Source organism: Neofelis nebulosa, chromosome 1, assembly GCF_028018385.1.
Source record: "Neofelis nebulosa isolate mNeoNeb1 chromosome 1, mNeoNeb1.pri, whole genome shotgun sequence".
Classification (NCBI taxonomy): Eukaryota; Metazoa; Chordata; class Mammalia; order Carnivora; family Felidae; genus Neofelis; species Neofelis nebulosa.
This window is the reverse complement of record NC_080782.1, coordinates 63,340,550-63,367,521: the sequence shown is the minus strand read 5'-3', so window position 1 is coordinate 63,367,521 and position 26,972 is coordinate 63,340,550. Positions and strand designations below refer to the sequence as shown.

The 26,972-nt window shown below is 48.8% G+C and overlaps 2 protein-coding genes across 2 annotated transcripts in view; both read right to left on the bottom strand.

Moving 5' to 3' along the window:
* Positions 1 to 1,200: 1,200 nt before the first annotated feature.
* On the bottom strand, positions 1,201 to 10,035 carry RPL26L1 (ribosomal protein L26 like 1). The gene is made up of 4 exons (XM_058723485.1): positions 9,944 to 10,035; positions 9,368 to 9,544; positions 2,315 to 2,455; positions 1,201 to 1,565 (listed from the first exon to the last, which is right to left on the bottom strand). The coding sequence occupies exons 2-4, from the start codon at positions 9,533 to 9,535 to the stop codon at positions 1,437 to 1,439; spliced, it is 438 nt and encodes a 145-aa protein (XP_058579468.1). The 5' UTR covers positions 9,536 to 9,544; positions 9,944 to 10,035; the 3' UTR covers positions 1,201 to 1,436.
* Positions 10,036 to 17,466: 7,431 nt separating this feature from the next.
* ERGIC1 (endoplasmic reticulum-golgi intermediate compartment 1) overlaps positions 17,467 to 26,972 on the bottom strand; it is a 101,497-nt gene continuing 91,991 nt past the window's right edge. The window contains exon 10 of the mRNA XM_058723482.1: positions 17,467 to 17,773. Coding sequence (XP_058579465.1) covers positions 17,666 to 17,773 — 108 coding nt within the window. The 3' untranslated portion in view covers positions 17,467 to 17,665. The remainder of the gene's footprint in view (positions 17,774 to 26,972) is intronic.

Genomic DNA, 26,972 nt, shown 5'->3' with positions numbered 1-26,972 from the left:
GTTACCTCTGCTTCATTAGAATGTTAAAATCTTCACCCACGGCAGAAACAAACTTCATTAACACAACAGACGATGCTAAATCAGCAGGTTTCCTTAAGACAAGTGTATGACCTTATACCCACCTCTACCTATAATAATGACTGAAACTCCCCTTTCTGAATATCCATCCTAACCCTAAATGAAAGAAACCCATTCACCTTTACTCAGGGGTCACAGATTTCAAAGTGATTTCCTTATTTGCTGCAAATAAGTTTCTGTTGTACAGCAATTCCACCTTGGGACGCCTGGGTGGCTCAATCGATTGAGCATCTGGACTCTTGATTTTGGCTCAGGTCATGATCCCAGGGCTGTGGGATCGAGCCCCGCATTGGGCTCTGCACTGAGCATGGAGCCTGCTTAAAATTTTCAATTTCTCTCTAAAAAAAAACAAAACCCAAAAACCAAACAACAAAAATCAAAACCACAACTCCACCTGGTATAGTCTCTATGTGTAACTCACCAAGGAGTGAACTCATATTAGTTTGGTTGCAGTTAGACCAGGAGTGTAAAACGCAGATGCCAGTGGGGGCCAGGCAAATTGGGCACATGGGCAGAGCAGACTGGATAGAGCAGCCAGCCCCGGGCTCCACACAAATGACGCTATGCAGGATCAGGGCCCCATGCAACCAGATGAAGCAAGATCCAGATTTCTCTGTGGAATGTCTCAAGTTTTAAGTGTTAGAACTTGGCTTCTAAGAAATCATGAGAACAATAGAAGGACAAACATAATCTGTGAGCCACATCTTGCCTACAGGCTGTCGTCAGTTTCCTGAGTTAGCCCCAGGAGAGAGGAAGGACACTTCAGTTACTTGGAAATACACTTACAAAGTCAAGACCTTGGGAAGGGCAGCTTGGTCAGGGAGCTGCATGCCATTTGGCTTGGTTGGAGCACGAGGGACAGGAAGCTGGCCAAAGGGCAATCCATCGAGACCTGAGACATAAGCGTGCAAAGCAGCACCAGCCACTGAGTGAGCTCAGTCCTGTATGTGCCAGCTCACGTAATGACCATCACTGAGTGGGACACACCCCTGAATTAGGGACGAGAGCCCTGTCCTGTCCACCCCATCAGCATGAGGGTCCAGGCAGGAGCACAGCCATCCTACCGCTGCTATTTTGCTGCTCCGTACGTGATAAACACATGAAAGAATGGCATCAAGGAACTCACAGTAAGATGGATTTTATCTACAGAACAATGCAAATTCCCTCTGCAATTAGGAGACATTTTCAACGATTATTCATAAAATTATTAATCAAAACAGCAAAACCAGATTTACAAAGCTACATTATCAACAACAAAACAGGAAGGAAACGTTTGACAGACATCTTGAAAAGTTTCAAAGGAATACACACCAGACTAAAAATCTACAGTTAAACCGTGGTTGCGTAACAGGTTATATTCACTCCTGCATTTTCTCGGTAAGTTCTTCCTTATATTTGCCTTTCTCTTTTCCAACTTGTCGAGACTTGGCTTTGCGTTCAAGAATTTTTTTCCGGTCTTTGTCCAGTTTTAGCCTGGTGATAACTACCTGTTAGGAGCGAGAAAATAAATCTTTATTTATTTATTTTTTTAAGTGGAAAGGATTTATAACGATGTAATTATTCTGTACAGCAGAACTTTTCCCAACAATAGCAGTTTGGTTCCTTCCGCCGCCCAACTCCTGAGGATCTATGAGACCAGTTAGTTTAGTGATATCAACTATCATTTGGGCTGGGACAAACAAATTATACTACCAACATGTTTCTGGTTTGTTTATCATCCCTTGGCCAGCAAAACGCATTGCTTAAAAAACATCGTTTAAAAAGCGCATTGCTTAAAAAAGCATTCCCACCAGCTACTAGGCAATAGACATCGTAAGGATAAGACGACCGCAACCATCCTGCCCTCATCTGAAACTCTGGAGGAGAAAGACCCTACAATACAGTGCATGGAATGGAGTGCAAATGAGGAACAGCATATTCCGCCAGGTGGGTGTGAGGGCCACAGGAAGAGATATTCCTTCCCTCTCCTCCCTCTGGATGTTATCTAGTAGGAGAGGGATGCCTGGAACCCTCCTGCAACCTGCTGGAAGGCAGAGCCTTCACCGAGGATGATAAAACAGGTAAGAAAACAATACGGATCCTCGATGACTAAGCCAGTGAATCAATCAAGCCTGCCCCACCTCCCTCTAGAAGTCCTTGCCTGGGCCACCTGAGTAGACACTACCAACACACTGAGAACTTACAACAGCACTAAGCTACACTACCCAGCCACTACCGCCACTCAATCCCGCCATACCTTGCTGGGGTGAATGCCCACATGAACAGTTGTACCATTAGCCTTCTCACGTTGCACTCGCTCGATGTAGATGACATATTTTTTTCTGTACACCTGGACTACCTTGCCTATTTGCTGACCTTTGTAGTGTCCTCGAACCACCTAAGAGAAAATACAGAAGAGAATTTTCCCCCATTCTCATGCATGAACATCACCGTGAGGAAATTAATTATCAGGAACACACAGACTAACATACAACTTTTTGTACAAAGCAGATTAACCCTGGCAGTTGAGAGTCAGCTTTTTGGGGGGTATAAATCTGCTCTGTGTTGTTCCAAGTCAGGTGAAAATTCACTTCAATTTTTTTCTTATCTGAAAACAAAAAATTCCTTGAACTAGAATGGCTATCACAGAACTAGTCCGGAGAGTAAAAAGGTAAATCACTATACACGCACAACTAACAGAACCTTATATATCAATTATATCTCAGTTAAATAAAAGTAAGTAAAGTTTAAAAAAAAAGATAATCACTCTCAAGACCTAAATGGAGAAGAATGGTTAAAGACAGCATCCTGAGATTCTTATGCGACCATTTAAAATCCCGTGTTCTTTTTTTTTTTTTAATGTTTTATTTACTTTTGAGAGAAAGGGAGAGAATGTGTGCGCGTGAGCAAGGTCGGGGGAGAGGGGAGGCAGAGAGAGAGGGAGACAGAGGATCCAAAGCAGGCTCTATGCTGACAGCACAAAGCTGTATGTGGGCTTGAACTCACCAACCGTGAAAGATCATGACCTGAGCCAAAATCGGACACTTAACTGACTAAGCCACCTAGGTGCCCCTAAAATCCATGTTTTCAAAGAATAATTTATCACCGAGCAAAATGCTCAACATATGACCTTTAGGAAAAAAAAACAAAGCTTGATATGAAATATAGTCTGAATCTTGTATGTTTCATATATATGGCATATAACACAATGGGATAGAAATATATCCAAATGTCAATAATTGTTGCCATTAGGCCAGACATAGGATTACAGATGATCTTTTCTTTTTTCTTTTCTATTCTATTTGAGAGAGAGAGAGAGAGAGAGAGAGAAAGAGAGAGAAAGAATGAATCCTAAGCAGGCTCCATGCTCAGAAGGGCTTCATCTCACGACCCTGGGATCATGACCTGAGACGAAATCAAAAGTTGGACACTCAACTGACTGAGCCAGGAGTGAATATAACCTGTTGTGCAACACGGTTTAACTGACCCAGACACCCTAATTATACATGGCTTTTTAAAAAATGTATATTCTTCCAGGGGCGCCTGGGTGGCTCAGTAAATTAAGTGTCTGACTCTTAATTTCGGTTAGGGTCATCATCTCACAGTTCATGGGACTTGAAATTTCAAGATTTCTATAATTAACACAAATATTTTATAGTCACAAAAAACAAAAATGTTAAAATCTCTTGGGCTGTTTTCATGTACTAAAAATCTACTATTCACACTCCAATGCTATTCAAAACTAACTATAGATTATGGCTTCCTTGAAGGCACAAGCCTATTCAATAGGAGCCATGATATAGCTGATGCTGATAATAAACAGAGAGGAAATACCACATGTATTAAAAAACTAGAGAATCTCAATACTCCTGAAATGTCATTTAGATTGTTCAACTTACTTACCAAGGTGATTTTCAGGTTGAAGATCATGCCTCACTGGAACTCCAGCATACTCTCTATGATCAGAGACTTTTACATGGAAAAGTCTATGAAACAGCCTCTCTTAACCATCATCAAGATTCAAGAAAAGATGTTAATAAAACAAGTCCAAAGGAACACCCAGTTAAACAGAACTGGACAAACACTAGATGAGGAGAGGGACAAGGTAAGACTAAACTAACTGGCCTGGAAAGGGAAAAGAGAAGAGGCAAGGACGGTACCCAGAGTCTGACTGGGCAACTGGATGGATGGATATGCCTTTCCCAGAGCGGAAAGAAATACATGTTAGGAGAAAAAAGTTTAGTTGGGAACATGTTGAATTTGAGGCATCTCGTGACATTCTAGTAGAGAATTCTATACATAGCTGGAAGACCAACTGGGTCAGCAACAAAGACCTGAGAGTCATCCAGAGATGGCAATTCAGAAACCTGATTTGGTTCAGGGAGCTGGTCTTATGAGGGCAGAATGCAGAAATCCAAGGAAAAGCCAACATTTTGGAAGAGCTCATAAGGGAGACTGAAGTGGCCAGAGAATGGGCAACCAGGGGAGTGTGGGGTTATAGTAGCCAAGAAGACACTGTCAAATGCCATGGAATGGTCAACTGCAGGAAGGATAAAGGAAAAGATGTGACAATAAGCTGGTCACTGGTAATCATGGCTAGAGTGCTTTCAGTGGAGCAGAGAGACTGAAGGCATTTACAGTAAGACAATGAGTTCCCCATAGAGAAGGTGAAGGTGAAAAACAGTCCCAAGGAACCTGGCTGTGAAGAGGATGACAGAGAATATCTACTAGAGGGTGATGTGAAGGTAAGTGATAATTTTTTTTGTTTTTAAAGAGAGGAAAACACGAATGTGTTTAAATGCTTATGAAAAGGAACAAGTATGGAGGAAAAGTTAAAGGAAACTGTACAGAAAAGGGATAATGGAGAGAAGAATCTAAGAGAATGGAAGGCCACTGAATATAGTGGGTCAGCTCCAGATAGAAACAGGAACATTTCTGTCAATACAATAGGAAAGCACAAAGACGCAGGGGTGGAACTGGAGGTAAGTTAGAGGGTTTGGAACAGGAGTTCTGAAAGGTCCTGGGTGATAGTTGTAATTTCCTCTGTGAAGCAGGACAGGTAGTCCTGAGCAGACAAAGAAAGTATGTGAAATTTGGAAGATCCCAAAAGAGAAGAGGCAGTTTTAACAAACCCACTTGTGACTATTTTACTCTTCTGGTGGAGTCAGACCTGGATTCCTGGCCTAGACGTGATTTTCTTCATTTATTGAACCAGAGTTTCAGGTTCTATCTACAAGGGAAACAATTCACACCTCACAGACACTGAAAAAATGGCCACATCTTCTTCTCTGCCCTCCTTTTCTTTCTTTCACGTCTTAATTCCATCCGCTCAATAATTTTTTTCATTCATCCAACAAATAGTGGCTGTGCCCCTGTGGGTGCCAGGCTTTGCACTGAGGTCAGGCAACAAAAAAGAGAAGCTCTCTGGCCTCATCTTAATGTAATAGGTAGCAAGCAGTTAACTAATAAACACGCAAATACATGATCACTAACTGGAACAGGGCACATGGGAAGTGACTGGGATCATAATTGTGGTGACAGCTATATGGCTTTACGTGTGCCCAAACTCACCTGTGCATTTTACTGTCTGTAAATTATGCCTCAGTTTTATTTATTTTTCTTTCATTTGTGGAACCACTGAGTAATTCACCAACATGGCACAGAAGTACAACAGTAAGTGCTAAGGGGGATGCTGGGATGACTGAAGTGACAGGCACAAAAATTAGGACTACAGAAAGTTTCAGGCTTCAGAAGGGGGTCGGGGGGAGCGGGGAGCGATCTCACGTGTTTTGAGAGAAGTATTCATTTGGTGCCCAAATGGGATGGGGGAGCTCTGAGACATACATTGTGAAGGGGTGACCATAAGAAGATCTGAAAAACTGCCCTGTGTCTGGGAAAGTAACCAAAAGGTTTTCATCATTTGGCAGCAACTGGAGGCTACTACAGATTTCTAAAGAGAGTGATGTGTAAAAAGTTGAGAAGCTAGAGGCAGGGGACTCTTGAAATAATCTGGATACAGAATCCTGGGAGCTACAAACGAGTCTAGAGATGACAGGCTGCTTTAAAAAAGTGGTAAATACTGGGCACAGCGTGAGGTTGAAGGAGATGGGTTAGAGTACGTTTAAACGTGCAAGCCTTAGAGGAAGCGTGAGAAGGCGGCAGCTGTCAGGCACAAGTGGAAATTGGGTCAAGCTGAAGTGCTCTTGTGGAGATAATGAGTTCTGAAAAACCAGCCCAAAAGACTAGAGGAGCGTCAAGAAGGAGCAGGGATACAAACCGAATTGAATGTGCAGATTTGGAGATGCATGTGTCAAAATGAACGCCACAACTTCAGGGGGGTTCGGGGGAGCGCGCTGCAGAGAAAGAAGAACTGGGCAAGGGTAGATGTTCACAGGCGAAAGGTGAGGCAGCTTCACAGGTGAGAGAGAACTGGCAAAACCCTCATGAGGAGAACACGGGTGTGACCTTAACACGGAAGCCAGAAAGGACAGTATTCTGATGAGCGTCTCCTTGGCTATTAGTCTTGGCTCCTCTGAGCTTAACCTGAACTTGCCTAGAATCCTCAAGAGTTATCAAAGGCAGAAAAGATGTGTTCCTCCCATGAGTCCGGCTTTGAATCAGTGCCTTCAGAGAGAGAGAATAGGTTTCAAAATTCTGACCTTGAGAGTCAGGGTCAGAGATTGCCCTCTCCAACCGTGCTGGGATGTGGCAGGCAGTTCACATCTATCTCAAGAGGCAGCTAGGGCTTCCATCATTTCCTTTCAGTTCCATGAGCAGAGTGGTGGAGCAAAAGGTCCAGCCTGGCCGGGGCCGAAAGGATTTCCCACTGTGATGTCATGACTTGGCACGCCTGTTCTGGAACCACACCTGGATCCTGGGCTCAGGGATGAGCACAGACAGGCACTGGCACAGGTGGCTTTCGAGGAACAGAGTCCGGAGGAAGATGAACTCCAGCTACTCCAGGCTGAAGGACGCGTGCTCGTGGCCCTGTGACGCCGACGGGGCAGCCACGCCTTTGGGGGGTGCAGATGGGCCCGGTATGCCTCAGTTTAAAAAGAAATAAAATCAAATTGAGTTCACTGTTATGAAAGAAATGTAAATAGAGGATGCTACAATAGAATACTGGTTAAAGTATCTGGGAAGGCTTTTCTGAGGAACTGACATTTAAGGTAACAGTGAAAAATGAGGGGTTAGTCAGGTAAAGGGGAGAAGGAAGAGCACTTCAGGCAGAGGGACCCTGAGGAAGGAAAGATCCTGGTGCAAAAGACCCTGAGGAAGGAAAGATCAAGATGCATTTAAGGACCTGAAAAGGTCAGTATATCTGAACTACAGAGCAGGTGGGCATTAGAGAATAAGGTGACGTTGGAGAAGTAGACCACGACTGGGTCACACAAGGCCTTGTCAATGATTTTAGGTTTATAGTAACCAATCAAGCAACACTGATAGGGTTTAAGTAGAATCTGATTTGCAAAAAATACCCCTCTGTGAAGAACGCCTGATCAGGATTAAGAGTAGAAGCTGGAGAAGTCTTGAACTGACATGGAAATGGAAAAGAAGTGATCAGATTCAAGACACATTTTAGAGACAGAATCAATAAGATTAAGTGACAGAGTAGAAATGGGTCAGGGAGAGAGAGATATTAGAATTCTGAGGTTTATGGCATAGGCAAGTGAAAAAGCATTGCTTACTGAAGTGTGAAAGATGGGAGGAGAATCCGATTATAGAGGCAGTAACAGTTTTTTGATCAAGAGCACTCCCAGATTAGAAGCTTGAGACGACATGAGGTTTTTAAAGCGTTTATTTTTGAGAGGGAGAGTGCAAGCGTAGGAGGGGGAGAAACAGATGAGGAGAGGATCCGAAGTGGGCCCTGCACTGACAGCAGAGAGCCTGATGCAGGGCTCGAACTCATGAACTGTGAGGTCATGACCTGAGCGACCTGAGCCGAAGTTGGACACTTAACCGATTGAGCCACCCAGGTGCCCCTGGGACGACTATGAGATTTAAAAAAAAAAAAAAAAAAAAAAAAAAAAAAGATGTGGGGCGCCTGGGTGGCTCAGTCGGTTAAGTGGCTGACTTCGGCTCAGATCATGATCTCGTGGTCCGTGAGTTCGAGCCCCGCGTCGGGCTCTGTGCTGACAGCTTGGAGCCTGGAGCCTGTTTCGGATTCTGTGTCTCCCTCTCTCTGACCCTCCCCTGTTCATGCTCTGTCTCTCCCTGTCTCAAAGATAAATAAAACGTTTAAAAAAAAATTTAAAAAAATTAAAAAAAAAGATGTTCAGCGGATATTCATATCTACAGGTCTATGCTCAGAAAAGTGGTTTGGGCTGGGATATAAAAGAGGGAACTGTTAGCATAGGACAGACATTTAAAGCTCTCAGAGCAGGTATTATCACCCAGGCAGACAATGTAGGTAAGATGAGATGTTAGACCAGGTGCAGGAGGCCCTGACTAACTCCAGCATTTAGAGATCAGAGGAGAAACAGCCAGCAAAAGAGTCTGAGAAGGCAGAAGTAAACTGAGCCCCAAATGGTCACAGGAGCCAAGCAGACAGACTATTTCTAGAAGTGAGGCAGTGCTACCTATGCCAAATGTTGCTGAAAAAGTCAAGGATGATGAGACCAAGATGCGTCCACTGGATTTTGTCATAAACATGTTACTGATCTCAGCCAAAAACAGTTTCTATGAAGTAGTAAGAAAGAGATCAGATTGGAGAGGGTCTAGAACGGCACCTGCTCCGTACATATTCAATCCACTCCCTGTCTATTTCAGTCATCCCCCACGCTCCCTTTCTTACCACACATCCTAAGCTCTAGGAAGAACAGAAGGCTTACACTCTCTCACATGGGTCATTCTCTTTCATAATTTCATGCTTCTGACTTGCTGCTTCTCTGTTCTCTCTGCCAAATCCAGTGCCACCAAATGCCCAGCCTCCACTAAATCCAATGTTACTGAAACATGAATTACTCTTATCGTAGCACTTTCCCCTGGAGATGCTGGTTCAAAGAGCCACCACAAGCAATGCCTGGCAAACTTGGAGCCAACGGACTAAACCGAAAAGCAAAGTTTTGCTTGGCTGGTATACTATTTTCCTGAACAATCATGATTACTAAAGAATTGTATCTGAATGCTCTCGGTTAATCTGGGTAGGCACACCCTGGGGGCTGTGGACACATCTGCAAGGTTACTTGCCAGGGGCCTGGCGGCATGGGAGTCTACGACTCCCCCACGTCCAAGCACACATGGCATTCTTAGGCAAAGCCGGCACCAGAGTGACACGCTTCTGGATAACCAGAGCTCGAGGGAGACGAACCTGGACCTCGTCGTCCTTGCGGATGGGCATGGAGCGGACGTTGTACTTCTGCCGCAGCTCCTTGGAGAGCGGGGAAGACATGATCTTCCTGCGCACGTGCGAGGGGGCATTGAAGTGGCGTTTGCGGTTTTTGCTGCGGTCCGAGGTCACGAAGGGGTTGAACTTCATGCTGGCCGTCTGCAAAAAGAGGCGTGGGAAGGAGTGATGGGTGCTCAGTCGGGTACCATGGCCCGCTCTCCATCCAGGACACTCCTCCCATCCCTGCGCAAGTGCTCTACGGGAGGAGATGGCCTCAGAAGAAGGTGACGGAGGGAGGGCAAATGAGGGGTCTGGCTGTGACACAGTAAGGCATGCGTGGGGAGCGCGTGCCTGAGCAGAGGAGTCGTGGGAACAGGGCGGCAGTGGGGCCTCGAGGCTCACTGTGAGAGGAAGGTTTGGGCGGCTGGAGAAGAATGCATGCTTGGAGGTCACGCAGAGATCTCTGGGGAGACGGTCGGCCCCGCGGCACGTTGGGGAAGAATCCAATGGGGCGGAGCGCTTCTCACTCGGACAAAACACCCGCCTCTCTCTACTCACCTTGCACCAGTGAGGCTCAGACGGCGCGCGCGCAAGGCCGGAAGTGAGGCCTTCCTTGCCGCGCAAGCGTAGAGAGGAAGCGGAGTCCCTTTCCGGTCAGAAAGAGACTGAATGGCGCCCCCTGCGACTTGGGGTGGGATCGCAGTGCCTCATTCTAAGGGAACGACCCCAGGGCCAAGCAGCTTTTGGGGGTCAAGCCAGAAACCACGAAGAGTTGGCACCGCGGGGGAGAAGGGGCATATTTCTGTAGGGCCTGCAACAGAGGTCTATTGGTGTGTTAAAAATAGGTACACCAATAGTCTGTTTCTCATCCCAAACTTTCTTTGCCTGTGTTACCCTCCGCCGAGAGGCATATTGAGCATTCCTGATGATCCAGATGCAATCGGCTGACTTGCTTCTTTAGAAACACTGAGAAGCTTGTTCAAAACGAAAAAAACAAAAAAAATTAATTAAAAAACAATTTTTTTTAACGTCTATTCATCTTTGAGAGACAGAGGGAGACAGAGCATGAGCGGGGAAGGGGTAGATAGAGGGAGACGCAGAATCTGAAGCAGGCTCCAGGCCTCGAGCTGTCAGCACAGGGCCCGACGAGGGGCCCGAACCCACGAACTGCGAGATCATGACCTGAGCCGAAGTTGGACGCTCAACCGACTGAGCCACCCAGGCGCCCCCAAAATGAAAATTTTTGTGCTCCATCACAGTCGTTAGAAACCACGCAGTGGTAAGTGGGGGGTTTTAAAGCAAGCACTCCTCTCATCCTGCCCACCCAAAGAATTTGAGGTGCAACAATAGGGCATTGAGAACCAACCACCTGGTCTTGCAAAACTTTCCCCCAGTGTTTTAGCCCTGTTGGGGAGGGCTGGGGTTGTAGAGTCAGACCTGAACCCAAGTGCCTCTTCCTGTGGCTGGATCTTGGGGAGATGCCTGCATGTTTCTGAGCCTCAGTTTTCTCATCTGTGAAATGGGGATGATCTCAGTAGGTGCCTCATAGAGTTGTTATGAGAACTAAGTGATCTAATCCGTTGGGAATGTTTGGAACAGGGTCTGGCGCATAGCTCTTAATTACAGTAAGCCGTTATTCCTAATGAAAGCAGAGGCCTATGTGTGGGGCTTCCTCCAGGCCAGCCCTAAAGCCGGGCCTCACATCCATGAGTCCTCACATTCAGACTTTCACCATTAACTACCGATGACGCAAACAGTAAGCTTTTTGTGTTTGAAGTAAACACATTCAATGCACCTTGGGGAAAAACCAGCTGGGGCCTGGGCAGTCAGAGCTCGCCTTCAAGTTTGTGGCCGCTGCCCCGCCCTGCTCATCCCGGCCACGCCCCCCCCTCCCGGATTCCAGCCCCAACCTCGGCCCCCAGCGTTCCCGCCTCGCCCCGCCCAGTAGTGTCCGAGCCCCGCCTCCCCTCCCGGGCAGACTGCCCGGAGACGCGGGCGCCACCCTACGGGCAGTCAGCCTGAGACACCGCGCGCGCGAGGCAGCTGGGAATGAAAGGTTTCGTTCTGCTCGTAGAGTTTACATAGTTCATATGTATTAAGCACCTACTTTATGCCACATGTCAGAAGACGTTGTGGTGCTCAATCAACAGGCACCCCGAAATTCAGAGAGAGGGTTGTCTTGCTAGACTCAAGCAGGTCCCCTGCTCTCTCCGTTTATTAGTGTCCCCAGGCATATGGTGACGCAGTTGTTAAACACTAGCATTTTACTCATGATCAGCCAGGGCATCTGCCTTGATCCCTGAACCCGATGGGTCCTATTTTAGGTTTCACTCTAGAACCCTTGCAGTCAGTGTTGGAGACTTCTGGCCTTCAGACTTAGGGAGGATGGCCAACATCCGGGCTGTTTGTAGACGCCAGGGCATTAGGGTGAGCGGTGCCAAACTTGTTGAGGCAGTGGCGACTGGAAAGCCACCCGTTGTGTGTGCCCCAGACTCCAAGAGTAAGGAGGTTGGAGGGAGAAGCATAAGAAAGGAAGACTTTCTTAAATGTCTCTGCCACAAAGGAGAAATGGCAATTATGTGAGGCGATGAAGTGTTAACTAAGCTACTGTGGCAATCATTTTGCAGTAGCAACTCAACCTTAAACTCATAAGGTTACAGGTCCATTATAGCTCAAAGTTGGGACCAAAAAAATGTCACTCACCACGGGAAGGCAGGAATAGAAGCTGTTATGACCGACTGCACATAGAAAGTCAGAGGGTTCTTCTCAAGCAGCCCTTACAGTGTTCATCAGACCCAAGGTCCCTTACCTCCCCTCCCCCACAAGTTCATTTAGTCACTCACTGGCATAACTCATTTGCCTACTCATTTATTCCATTATTCATCCATTTGTGCATTAATTTATTGATAGGTACTAGTAACTTAGCCATAGTATGGGCCTAGATGAAGGAGCTCTGGGGAGGAGGAAGATCTATCTAGTCCCTGATTACAGTGAGGAGCGCAGTACCTCACTGGTGCAGGGCAACAATGAGGACAGATCATTACAACCCAGGATAATCAAGGTATATTCATGATCAACCAGGGTGGGGAGGCGATACTCGATACTCCTTCTCCCACGGCTCAGTAAAATTAAGACCGGTGCAATGACATCACCAGATAAGACCCTGAGAGCCTGAGGCTTTGCCACTCTAATGAGGACTTAATGGGTTTGGCTACTATCTTGCCCCATGTCCACTCTTGGTAACATGCATGGGAACTGGTATAGAAGCCCCAGGACCTAATACAGTGATAGCACAGAGGAAACGCCCGGGAAATATTTTTATGCCTCTGCGGTAGAGGGTGATGTGGTGGGGAAACATGTGCGCCCTGATTCTGACTGCCTGGGTTTGGATCTCCATCACTTCCTGGCTGTGTAGGTTTGGGTAGGATATTGAGCCTCTTAGAGGTCACTCACCTTCCTCACCTGAGGAATGAGAATAATGATAGTACTTACATTATTGATCTGGTGTCAGGATTACATGAACCCTTAGCACAAGCCTTGGCACAAAGTAAGCACTTAATTAATGGTAGAAATTGTTGTTTATTAAATGAATGAATAGCAACGGCTAATCTTATTTGGCTGCGCATTTAATGCCAGGCATTGTGCTAAGTTTTACAAACACTACCTTACTTAATCTGGTAAACAATCCCCTGAATTGGTCCCTTTTGCAGGTGAGAAAACAGGTTCCGAATGAGATGGGAACAGGCTGAACACGATCCACCATTACATACTCAACATGCTTATTGTTATCTTGTGGCCACTAGAGATCATGATGAGATCTATCAGTAACATAGGAGGATGTCTACTGGAAAAGAGTAAACTGCAAAATAATATTTACAGCATGATCCCATTTTGTTTGTGGGAGGATATGACTAAAATGTTAACAATGATTATCTCTGGCTAGTGGAATCAGGGGTCCCTTTAATTTTTCCTTTTTTTACTTTTTGCCTTTCTGATTTTCCTCCAGTGGGGCCATGAGCATGTCTTATTTGTGTAATTAAAACCATGTTTTAAGGGCCTTAAATTTTTAACAAGATCTCCAATATTCAAGTTAGCTTCCCTTGCAGGCTGTTTAGAAAGAAGGAAACAAAACACAGAGTACCCTCACCACTTTCAATTTCCCCCATTTTGGGGGGGGGGGGTCGGGGGTCAGTTTTCTCTTTTGATATGGACAAGGTGACCTTGGGGACCGAGGCAGAACCATAACCCAGAGTCAGGCGGACAGGAGTTTGAATTCCAACTTTGCCACCTGCCAGCTGTGTGACAGAGAAAAGTTACTGAGTTTGTCTTGTCCTTCGTAAAAAGGAGGTAACTTCCATGGGGCAGGACTGCTGTGAGGATAGAGAAAGACAAGGCCTGAATGATCACTCCTTGCAGGCACGTGGAGAATGCCCAACCTTGGGTAGCTTTTTCTACGTGAGTTAAGATAAAAACAACTTATTTTGGGCAGAATAAAGTGCATGGCCTCGTCACTACACGACTGACCAAAGACAACTGTTGGGGAGGGAAAAAGGTCTTTAATGAGCCCATTTCTTAGGAAGGCGTTAGGACTACCAGTGGCCTGCCACATTGAGGAAATGTGTATCTTTGTCTCTGGCAAGAATCGAGAACTAATTTGTGACATAGAGTAGTAAGAAATGCACCTGCCACTTCCAAGCCCCATTGCTACAAGACACTTCTCCCCAAACTTCACACCCACTCTGATACCCGCCCACCTCAGGCAGCATGGGCTGCGGGACTTGAGCTTCTCTCTTCCTTGATGCACCTCTGTAACCTCGCCCCTTGCTCAACTGCAAGCCCCCCCCCCACCCCAACCCCGCCCTGCAAGAAGCCATTTCTGCCCCAGCCACCATGTCCCCCAAACTATCAACTCCCCCTCTACGAGTCTGCGCTATAATCCCCGATTGAGAAATCCTCTTATGCGAAACGCTGTAATCTGCTCTTGGTTAGATAGTTGAAAGAATTGGTTTCAGAGAGAAATCATACAAATGGCACATACTTTAAATGTTTTACGTCCACTTAAAAAACATTTGCCAATCTTTTGACCCTGGAGCAAGGTTTTCTCATGGAGAAACCTCCCCATTGGAGTTCTCCTTCACTTTCCTTGCATAAACCATGTCCTTACATAAGCCAACTTGAGAGAGTTCCAGTTTTGGGTTCCTTAAATGTGGAGGGAGAATTTAGACCCTTTCCATGTGAATACAGAATCTTCAAGGACGCCCCCCCTCCCCCGCACCCCTTCTTCCCAGGTCTTTTTAGTAAGAGGTCTTGCTCGTATCTAATTTGGGAGCATTTTGAGGAGGGGGGTGGCAACTCGCCTTTATCAGGTCTCTGCAAAGTGTACAACTTAGTTGTACTAGATTCTTTCACTTTTCTTTTCTTGTTTATTTATTTTTGAGAGAGAGAGAGCACAAGCAGGGGAGGGGCAGAGTGAGAGGGAGACCCAGAATCTGATGCAGGCTCCAGGCTCTGAGCTGTCAGCACAGAGCCCGATGCGGGGCCTGAACTCATGAACCGTGAGATCATAACCTGTGCCGAAGTCGGACACTTAACCGACTGAGCCACCCAGGCGCCCCGATTCTTTCATTTTTCAATCCTGTTTCACTGGTTGATCACATCATGACAGCATAAAGCACGGCTGGCATAAAAAGGTTTGGGAAGACACGTAATTGACCACCGGCAGCCTATTCCTCCTGACCTTCAGCTTTGAGTGTCACAAGAACTCTAGTATCAGGATGTTACAGGGAGAATCCGTGAAGTTTCTTGCAGAGCGGTTCATGCTGTTCCAGGTGAGGGCCTTGAAGAGCCGAGAGCAGGGTGGTAAATAGCCATGTCAATCTCCTATTCAGAGCTGGGATAGTCTCCCCTTTGCTGAGATTAAGTCTGAACAAGGATTGCCAGATTCTTGGAAATCAGGGAGACTTTATGAAACACCTTTAATTTATTGCAGCCCTTGGTTCAAAGCTGTGGTTGAACATGTTAGTTAGCCCTGTTCCCTGTTCTCAAAGAGACTATATTCTATTTTGGAATACCCGTATGAAACAACTCTCAATTTTGAAAATTTACCACATAGCCCTTTGCCACATCCACAAGCTCCTTCTGATCCAGTGTGACTTACTTGTGCATATGATAGATTTAATTTCTGTAACAGCCCTGATTGTTTGATTACTCTCCCTATTTTCACCTGAGGAAACTGAGGCACTGAGTGGTTAAGAACCTGACCTGAGGCTACACAGCTAGAAAATGGAAGATCCAGGAATATTCTGTAGGGATTCGATAAAGAAGGGCTGGTTGCAAGAGATCTTGACTTTCCAATCATCCTCACGGATCTTTTCCACATTTCCCCATTTTTCTCCTCTAGAATTAAATTCCATTCTGACTGTGTGCCCAGCCTCTAGGCTACCCAGCCACAATCAAGTAGAAAGAAACACACAACAGTTCTGAAAATCAGCCTTTTAATCTATCTGAACCCAATGAGTGGGGAAAGAACTAAACCATTTTTTCCCTTGAGATTGTTTATAAGAATAACAGATCAGAGGTGTCTCTTCCATAGGAAACTGACATCCCCCATGTCCTCAAGAGTCATTATTTTTTTTTCTGAAAAAAAGCATAAAAGTGGAATTTCAACTCATGTGCATGCCACACATTTCCCCACCCCCACCCTGCCCACCCTCTACAGGTGCAGGTATTCACACACCAAAGAGACTCCTTTCTCCAACTGGGGAACAGAAGGTGAAAAAAAAAAAAATCCATCCAAGTGGCCACAGATACCAGAGATAACCAAATGCAGTTTACAGTCACAACATCAGTCAACTCATATGCAGAAGGGGACACTTTTCTAACTGGAATCCAGAGCCAAAACTTACAAATGGCAGAGACTTGAGCTATCCATAGAGATAATTTAAAAACTTCCACCAGACACTCCCCTTAATTACAAAAGTATGCAAACAATCTTGATATAAATGGAAAACAGGCAGGCGGCTCTCTCCCTGGGACAAAAGGGCATACCTAAAATTCCCCCGGGGTGGCATTGGTGCCTGGACCATTGTAGCTCCCTTTCTGGAGTGAAGGGGAAGGATGAGGGTGAGCAGCGGGGTAGGGACCCACCTCAGGAGCAAGTGGGGAGACAATGGAGCTGTCCCCAGGGACCAAGAACCTATATGGCCCCTGATGGGGGGGGACCTCAGTGGCAAGTGGGCCACAACTGAGCTGCAGAGAAGTCCGAGTGCTGTGCACCCGCTGGAAGCCCGGAAGGTAGATGTCCAAAGACAGGGCTGATCTGCTCTGCTTGCCCCACCTAAGGCCTTGGGACTGATGACAACTGTCCAGGAGAGGGTGAGACATGATTCTTTCAAGGCTGCAGAGAAGGATGCCTTCCATCTGGACATGAGTGCACAGACCATGTCTGGTTTTCAAAGGATGATTCCCCAGTGACAACCAGCCCCTCCACCAAGAGATGCTGCTGCCACACAGCACAGGGGCTGAGGCACATTGGTGGGGGTGGGGATGGGGTTTCAGAGAAACAAGGTGAAGAGAGGAAGGAGAACTTGCCACCCGCCCAGTTTCCAACGGGCAGACCTGAGTTTCCACCGCTGCTACCCAACAACTGGGCGTCTGCTTCTCAGGAGAAAAAGAAATGGGTGGGGGTGAGGGACTTGAGCCTGAACTCTGAGATGGACAAGAAGGGATGGAGCAAAGGCGAGGGTTCCGCCCATAGCGCCACATCCCAGGGATTTGCCTGGGAAGTACCATCCATACTGAAGGCGCAGAGTGGAGGCACCCGGGGGCAGGGTGGTCCAAAGCTGAGAGCCCTGGTCTGCAGGCCGGCTCCCCAGGGGAGAGGCCAAGTGATTAGTGCGTCCAAATGGTGGGAGCTTCGAGATTGTCAAAGCCTGGCTGTGAGCTGGTCGACGTGGATTCTGGGCTGTTCCCCTAAGAGGGAAGGAACTGCAGCCCTCCCAGGAGTGGTCCCCAATATCCCCGCACCTCCCTTGCCTGACTGTGGTGGTCTTGAGGCTCCCCAGGAAAAGGGGCACCACAACTTCAGGCAGTGTAATTCGTGTCAAATTAAAGATGGGGAAAAGAGGTAGCTGCGAAACCGTGAGCCGCCCCCTGCCTCCCCCCACCCCCACTTTGGGATGCAGCCAGATCCTGGGCCAGATAAGAGGGCAGGAGGAGATGGGGGGCCGGAAGCAGGGCTGGCAGTCTCCCGGGGTCCTTGGCCATTGGGCTGGCGGGTCATCAATGCATCTTGCCCAGCTGGATCTTCTTCCAGGCCTCCGAGGCTGTGAAGATACAGGAGTCCAGAATGCCGGCAACAGTGAAGGTCCCACCGATAATGGCACAGATCTGAAAGGGCGAGGGGGGGAGGGTCAGAGGTCAGCACCGGATGGAGCACCAGGCCAGACCCCTCCCAAATCACGAGCTCTGCCCCATAACTAATGGGGTCTGGAACATATGCAGGGTTCAACAAAACCCACTTATTGCATGATGAATTTAATAACAATAAAAGTAACCATCAGCAGCTCCTTTAAATCCCATACCAACCGTCTGAATGAGGAAGGGGATTAGTAGACCCGTTTCATCGGTGAGAAAACCAAGGTTTAGTTAGGTAACTGAATCCACACTGGAAGTAACACAACTGTGACCTGAACTCAAGTATATCTTGACCCTGGAGCCTGTGGTCCTAACTTCCACTCTAAATTTATCAGATTTTTACAGTCCCATTTGCAGATGAAGGAATGGAAGTTCAGAAAGGCAGTGGCACTGGCCCAAGGTCACACAGCCAGGAAGTGGCAATCCCGGGAATTGAACCTGGCTCTGACAGGTCCAGGCCCAGCGCTGCCTGTGACTGAGATCCGGGGTGGGCCGAATAGGCAGCATTGGCCTGGATGGACGGGAATGAGAAATAAATCTCTCACTCTCCAAAGCTTGTAGGAGATCAGTGGGATGGGTAGTAATCAAATAATCATACCAACAAATGCAAAAGTACAACCAGGGCAAGAGCTACAGAAGAGAGGGAGCCTCTGGCACTACCGGAAAGCTTACATTACGGCCAAGTTTCTTACGGCACTATTTACTTTGGGGACCAGAAAATTCTTTGTTGTGGGAGGGCTGTCCTGTGCAATGAAGGATGTTTATTTGCAGCCTCTTAGGCCTCCACCCATGAGACTCCAGTAGTACCCTTTCCTTCCTGTCGTGACAACCAAACACTGTCAAGTGTCTCCGGGGGGTAAAAACTGCCCCCAGTTAAGAACCGCTGCAGTAGGGGGCATGACAATGAATGGCACCTGTATGCTGGACTTCCTAACTCCCGGCCACACGATCAAATGCAATAACCAGGACAAAACAGCTTACATAACACTTTCTCTGTGCCAGGTGGGGTTTGAGTACTTTGTGCCTCCCTCCTCCCTGCATCCCCAGGCCAACCCTAGGAAGTACTACTCTGACGCAAATATTACCGCCAAGGAAACTGAGGCACAGAGACATTGGATCACCGGTCCAATACCACAGTGATCAGTGGGTCGAACTTGGGAGTCTGCACTCTTAACAGGACGCTCCGCTGCTTCTCAGGCACGAAACTCTCCACCTAACTGAATTCCTATCTTTGCTTGTGCCAGAACTCCACCTGTGACACATCAAAATAATGCTCTGTTTTACTCAAAATTTCCTGGCCTGCCTATTGGTTGCTTTCTGGTTCCATAATAGAATCAAAGTATGGATGATGGAAGATAAAAGAACTTCAGAGGAGATTTGCAAGGCAACTTTAAATGAATTTTTCCTCTTGGGGCGCCCAGGTGGCTCAGTCGGTTGAGTGTCCCAACTTCGGCTCAGGTCATGATCTCACAGCTTGTGAGTTCGAGCCCTGCGTCGGGCTCTGTGCTGGCAGCTCGGAGCCTGGAGCCTGCTTCGCATTGTGTCTCCCTCTCTCTCTCTGCCCCCTAACCCACTCGCGTTCTGTCTCTGTCTCTCTCAAAAATAAATAAACATTAAAAAAATTTCTTTTGATGTATTTTTCCTCTTGAGCACATACTTTATGCCACTCAAAAGAGCCAATACCACCCATCACCCAGTGTGCCACTCAGGAGTCACGTACCCATGGCGCCCAGACAAGGAAATAACTTTTCCAAGGTCACACAGCGAGCCGGTGGCACAGCGAGGTCTGCCTGCCTCCGGAGCTCGCACTCTTTCCCCCATGCCACATGCAAGAAGCACTTAAATGACCACAGGACTCCGAAGAAGCCCAGAGGAACAGTTCTAGAGGGCCCCCGGAGGCACCACTGGGTGGCTGGCCCGCCACTGACGCTCAACCGCTGGAGGACTCTGAGAGATGGCAGTGACTTAATGGATCCTCTGGGGCCAAGTGCGGGAGGCCAGGAGACACGGCGGAGGTGAGAGGGAAGTGCAGATCGAACCAGTGTTTATTTTTAAGATGATATTTCCGCAAGATGAGCTAAGCAGAGGCCTGTGAGGCCCAAGACAGAGCAGGTCTGTACGGATGGGCTCTCAGTAGAGCAGCTGGCATTCCAGTAATAACAGCCCAAGAAACCAGAGCAGCCCCCCAGGGAGTGAAGAGGATGGGGGGCGCTAGGGGGATTATTATGAAGTGTTTTCAGCAGGCGGGGCCTCTCCCTGCCAGCCTCAGAGCATGACGCAGGGCCACTTTTCAAGGAAGATGACGGCAGGGGAGCTGGTTTATTTCGGTAGACTGGATCAGATGATAGGAGATTTTACACCACAAAATGCTTTTAGAGCTTGGGTCAGAGAAGAGGAAAATGTGACTTAAGTGCAATGGAGCAAATAATAAAAACAAAAAAACCACACCCACACACACACACACACACACACACACACACAGGCACCCTATATCCGCACACACGCTTTGGAACCCAAGCGTGCCTATGATTCACATACACCTGGCACCCAGTCTGAAGTCTCCAGGAGCAGGAGGAGACAGCACATGCACTGAGGTACAAGAAAACACACAGCTGCGGGGAAGCTGAGGCCCCGGGGCACGTAAGCTACTCGGCAACTAGCCCCATCAGAGTGAGCTGCCGTGAGCCTAGGGCTAAGGGGGCGCTGCAGTGAGGCCCCCTGGGTATCCCCCAATACCCCCCACACAGCAGCACATCCCCCTTTATCCTACATCTGTTAAAGGTGCTCGTCACCGGTCCGATGAGGAGGGGCATTTCTGGCACATTCTGGGGCAGGGGGAGGCACCTCAAAAGCTGAAAGAAAAATCTAGCAGCCTGTTTGACGCTGGTATGGCTCCTGCCTTCAGGATTTTGCCATTAGCCTGCTCCGGCCTTCTTGACATGCTCACACTCATAGGTGGTGACTGGTATGAGGTGAAGCAGGGGTCACGAGGGGAGGGGTCCCGGGGCGCTCTCAGGCTGTGGTGCTCCCTGGATTCTGACACGTGGGTGGCCACAGCGACCCTCAACACCAGGAGGTGACCACATCTGGACTCTCCGAGGAGGTGGCCAGTCTCAGCCATCTTGTGTCCCGGGAAGGCCACAGTCCCCGGTTCTGAAACAGGGAAATAAATGAAGCCACGAGGCTGCAGTGGACAGAATGTCTGTCTTGGGACTCAGGCCTTACACTGGTAGTGGCAAGGTGACAGGCTTCATCATACTGGTGGGGCAGATCTCAAGAACAGGCCAAGAAAAGGGCTGTTGAAAGGGCAGATGGTGGCCTGGCATCTCTCCGACCCACGATGGGGGATGTGCCAAGATGCACACACATGACGAAAAGTTTACATAAAGCCAATCATATGCATCCTCACTGTACATGGTGCAGGGGCCCTGAGCAGAGTGGGGTGGGGATGAAGCGCGTCCTGGGGAGTCTACCAGGGCCTCCCCTGCCATGGCAGCAGAAAGGGTTCAGCCTTGGGAAGCTGAGCCATGGCTGTCGCTTACTCTAGCCATGGGAGAGCCGTTCTGGGCCTCGGTTTTTTTCATCTACGACACGGGAAAACCACCCCTACCCTGCCAATTGTCGTACTGCAGGAGATGCCCCTGGAGCTCCCAGCGCTTAGTAGGTGCTCAGTAAACAATACCTAATCTTTCAACTGACTGGAAGGCTCTGACCTTGTTGCTGAGATCTGAGATTTTCTAAATCTCTCTGAGACCCACTCTAAGAACCACAATGGGTAAAATATCACTTACTCCTCAGAGCAACCCTTTGGGTCTCGATTTCCTTTTTTTCTAACTGGCTCTTTTACCGAAAGAACAAGCCCATTCATGGAAAGACAGGACAGCAAAGGTGTCCCTGGCACCACATGCAGATTCTTTGCAGTTGCCCAGGTCCTAAGCACTTCAAGGGCCCATTCTACAGATGGGGTAGCTGAGATCTTGACAGGATATTCCCTCAAGCACATGCCAAGAGGTGTTTGTGATGAAGCATATCCCTCAGGGGGCAGAGTACCTAAGCTGGAGGTTATTTTCCCTTCTCTGGCCAGTCAGGGAGCTCTTCACATCTGCCCAGGACTCTACGTCAACCACAACACCAAGAAGATATCAGAAGTACCTGATACAAAGGTATTTCTGGTTGGGGCCCCTCCTGTCGTGTACCCTTGCATCATCCTTACTTCCCGTACCTCAGTTTCCTTCCTTTAAAAAAACGGGAAGGTTAATCCTCACCCCTCAGGACAGCTATCAGACCGAACGAGTGTTTGTGTTACACACACAGCCGTGAATGTTCCCTTGGTCCCTCACCGCTGCCATGTTCTTGTACCTCCAGACCAGGCCCCGAGGCAGTGGGGGTGGTGAAGGAGCAGGGCCACTGAGCCAGAAAGGGCCACTAGACCCAGCACATGCAACCCCACTCTGGTCAGCAGCCCTGGCTCCAGAAATGGAAACAAGGACAATTCGATATCCAGGCCCCGGTGAGTCTGAGAGGAGCGCATTACTTTGTTTTCATCAGAAGTCCTCAATAATGTGCCCCTTTGTTCTTTGGCAGAGATTTCCTGTGGTTTCACCAGCTTCCCAGCCTCCTGCTCTGGCTAGAATGAAGTCAGTTTCTCTACCTTGAAAAGAAGATGTGTGTGTGTGTGTGTGTGTGTGTGTGTGTTTCCCTTACATTTTAATTATGGCTCTTAATTCCTTACAATATGGAAAGGACGCGTTCTAACCGCACTGGCTGGAGAGCTGAATCCCTCTGTTGTTCCACCAGCACTAATGCTTTCCCGATCCATCGTCCCTCCCCCGCATTTTCTTTTCCACAGTGGGCAACGGAGGAGCACAACACATACCAACACGGGGGTGGGGGTGGAGACTGCGGGCTCTGGAGGAAACATTCCTGCGGTCAGACGCCAGCTCTGCCACTCTGGCCAGGAAAGCCAGGTTACCCACCCCCCCGCCCGCGAGCCTCGGTTTCTCCCATCTGTAAAATGGGGCCCCCTGTGAGGACCAGGATGGCCTCTGTCTGGCTGTCTGCTGTACCTCAAGTGCCTGCGAACTGTTCGTTCACTTTCCCCGTGCAGTCAGCATTGCTTGAAAAGCTTGTGGAAAAGGCCCAGAATGAGGAAATAAATAATGAATCGGAGTCCCATCAGATGCTGGTGGCGGCAGACAGACTGGAGCCGTGGATGAGAACACCAAAGCTGTGGCTACGCAGGGGTGGGGGCTGTCGCAGAAGGGAAGCTGATGACTGGGCCCTGGAAAAGTGGGGGAGGAGAGGGTGTGGTGGTCTCCATCCCGTGGCGCCATGCCTGCCGGACCCTCCACTCCCACCCTCTAGCACAGGAGCCTGGTGGGGGAACAGAGCCCTCTTCCCCCCCCCCCCCCATTCTTCCAAGGGCTGAAGCTGCAAAATACTCCCCCTCCCTCCCCCAAAAAACCCCACCTTGGTTGAGCACCTACTGTGGGCCAGGCCTGAGACGGCATTCTCTTCTGCCTTCTCATTCAATCTTTGCAACTCCTCGGGGAAATGGTGTGATCCCCATTTCACAGATGGGGAAGAAGAGGCTCAGGGAGGGACTGGCCTGTTCAAGGTCACACAACTACCAAATAGGCGAGGGTGATGAGAATTAGGTCAGGAAGGCTGCAAAGGGCCTGCTTTTTTCTGTTAGACCACCGTACTTTACCCGCAACCTGAAGGCTCCTCTCAGTCCCCGCCTTCACGCGTGAATGGCTTTTTCTCAATTAAGTTTTATCAAATGTCCTGAAGTAAGGGGACCCCATCAATGAAGTTTAGGAAGTAAGCTGTGTGGCTGTAAAAATAAGTACAGTTTCTAAAAGGGAGCTCGCTCCATTCTGCTATTCCTTTTACGTCTCAGAATCTGCCTTCCAAAAGCAAGCACCAGGAACTTCTGTTGCTACCGAGCTATCTGTGTTCAGACCCAGTTGGAGCAATCTGTCCCTGGTACACAACCTTCTGGAAGAGCTAGCTCTGCTCGAACGTCTGGAAGGATCTGAACCAAAGTTTTTGTCCCCCCCCCCCCCACACACACACACATTTCCAGCCTTCAATAACTGAGCTGCTAATGTGGATTCTGTTCCGTTCCTCAGATACTAGGAACTTGTGCTATGGGCATGGACCAAGGTGTGCACCCCTCCATCGGTTTGCTCATTGTTTGACACCTATTTATCACCTGCCTGCACTGTCCCAGGTCTGGAGACCAGAGATGACGAAGGCCCCGCCCTGCCTTCCTGGAGCTCATGGTCCGGGTAAGAGAGATACTTCAAGGGAAGTCTGAGTAGGCGAGATTCAGACCGAGCTACAAAGCTGGTCTCTTCCCAACTCATACTGCCTTAGCGGGTAAGGCACTATGCCTGTTTTAAGTTTGTCTCTTCTCAGTTGTTTTTACTGTCTCCCTCTCCCCCACACCCGAGTATCTAATGCCTTTTGTCTATGGCAAATCCTCATAGGCGTCCCAACAGATGAGTGACAGGTAATCAGATTTGGGCAGGAAAATTTGCAAGTCACCAGCCAACCAGTCTTAGATGGACAGTTTACATGTGGGTGGTGGTGTTGTTTTAATGATTTGTGTGCACGAATGTGATTTTATCACTCGTGCTCACAACGTCGCCTTGTTTCCTGCTATCACATTTCTTCCTGATTCCCAGTATGGAGTCACTGTATCAAAAGATCCTGGTGTCCTATCAAGGGCTTCATGGTTTCTGGGGACTCTGTTCCTGGGACATCCTGAAGAGCCTTTGTTTTGGAAGGCAGAGGCTCCCAAGCTAGTGGCAGTGGTGGGGGTAGGGTGGGCGATGTGGCAGAAACAGGCTCTGGCTGGGGCGCCTGGGTGGCTCAGTCGGTTAAGCGTCCGACTTCGGCTCAGGTCACGATCTCGCGGTCCGTGAGTTCGAGCCCCGCGTCAGGCTCTGGGCTGATGGCTCAGAGCCTGGAGCCTGTTTCCATTTTCTGTGTCTCCCTCTCTCTCTGCCCCTCCCCCGTTCATGCTCTGTCTCTCTCTGTCTCAAAAATAAATAAACGTTAAAAAAAAAAAAAAAAAAGAAACAGGCTCTGGAGTCAGGTCCCAGCTTTGCCATTTACTGGCTGTGCCCTGGCACAGTTTCTTTAACTCTCTGGGCCTCAGTTAATTCGTACATAAAACAAGAATGATCTCTACCTTGGAGGGCTGCTGGGAAAGTTGAAGGAGATAATTATAGAATTACACAGTAACAGTAGATGCTTAATAAGTGTAGCTGTAGGATCCCTTCTTCAAGCAGCCGTCCCTTGTATATTTCTGAGTATCGACATCCAGGCTAGGCCCTGTGCTGGATGCAGGGGACACTGAGGGGAAACAGACTTGGGGCTCATCATAATCAGGCCTGGCAAGTACAAAGTACAATCTAAAGTTTGGGGAATTATTTCGCTGGCAAGGAGCACCTTGAGGCCAGGGATTACGTGGAATGCAGCTACTGAATTGCCATTACCAACTGGTCATTTTTGGTGGGCAAAAACTGTCATGGCCAAACTGATCCAAGTTGATACTTTTTGACTTCTGGCTGTTCCTCCCCGACAGAATAAAACACACAGGGAAAGCGACGTGACACTTCTGAAGTCATCCAATCTGTCACCACAACCCACTTGAAGGCAATCCCAAAAAAGGGGCTTCGGCAAGTGGCAGGGGCAGGGGACAAATGTGCGTGTGTGGGAGGGGGCGCTTTGAAGGGGATCACTTGCATGTTGTTACAAAACATCTGTTTATTCCATTAGTGGTGACATTTTCTGGAATGGCACAAAGTGGAAGTCTGAGCAAGGTTCCCTGGGTGCCCAGAGAGAGAAGCCCCAGGCAGCCTGATGGGGACTTCCAGGAGGAAGGACCCTCCTCTGTTTGGGCTCAGGATGTCCAGTTCCTTTCCAGACCATGAGACCCTGGAGGAGCGACCTCGGATAAGCCAGGGACTTGATAGGTACAAATGCATCGGGGAGGCCCCACCTGCCCCTCCCCGCCCCACCCACACCCCCTTGAACTACACCCCACCTCATTCCAGCCCACCCACAGCTGCCCCTGCAGCCCTGCAGCCGCCACATGACGACATCCTGGCCTCTGGCCTAAGCCCTCTCTTAAGCAGCCCCTGTGAGGAGCTATTTGCAGAGGCCCCCATTTGGGGCTTGGGGGCTTGGCACACAAGTGTTTGATTTTAAAAAGAGAGAAAGAGAAGTCACGGCAGGTGCCTCCACTTCCATCCTGGCCCCACCCTACCCTGCTAGGGCTCCCGGGGGTCTTTGTGCTGGGTGTGTCTGCCTGTGAGCGTCATCCCCACATCTGCCGCCTCGTGACAAGGGGCTTTGAAGCTCCACAATGACGCCATCTGCCAGGGACAGCCGGTTGGCTCACTTGGGGCTGACCCCACGGTTGCCGGGACGACCATGATGGTGGTGCGGGGCCACCAGGCTAATGATGTCAGGAAGACCCCTGCAGCATGGTCCGTGCTCCGGTAGAGGCGGATGGGACAGAGGTGGAAGAGACGCTGACGGCCAAAGGCAGGAGGAGAAGGCAATGGGGTCATGGAGGTGTCTGGCCTCTGAGTCAGATGGACGGGCTTTTCCCCTGTGACTTCTTGGGACCTCCAACTCTTAGAAGTCCACCCGCATCAAAAGAGGCCACACGGCCTTCACAAAACATGCTAAGCGGGGCGCCTCTGCACATACTACTCCCTGTGCTAAGACCCTCTCTCCTTCACCCACCGGTCTAGAAAATGTCTCTGCATCCTTCATCCCTGGGTTTCCTTCCCCAAATTTTCCGAACAGAAGGGAGTCTTTGCTACCACAGTGCCCGGTGCATAGCTTCAGTGGAGCCCCTGCTGGGTGGGCTTCCATTCTCTGCGTGCCAGCCCCTCTTCCCCACCAGCTGGGAGCAGCTTGAGGGCAGGGATGAAGTCAAATTCAGCTCTCGCCATTGCCAGGCACAGGGACTGGCGTGTGGTCAATGCTAGCGAAAGTTTAGCAAATAAATGAAGTCGCTTCGTTTCTCAGCCACCTGCCAAGGGGTTTTCACACTGGGAGCCTCAGTCATCTGGCATGTAGGAGCAAATAAGAAGGGGACATGAAGATCCTTCTAGACCCTACAGTAAGACATGGGCACAGGGGTTTC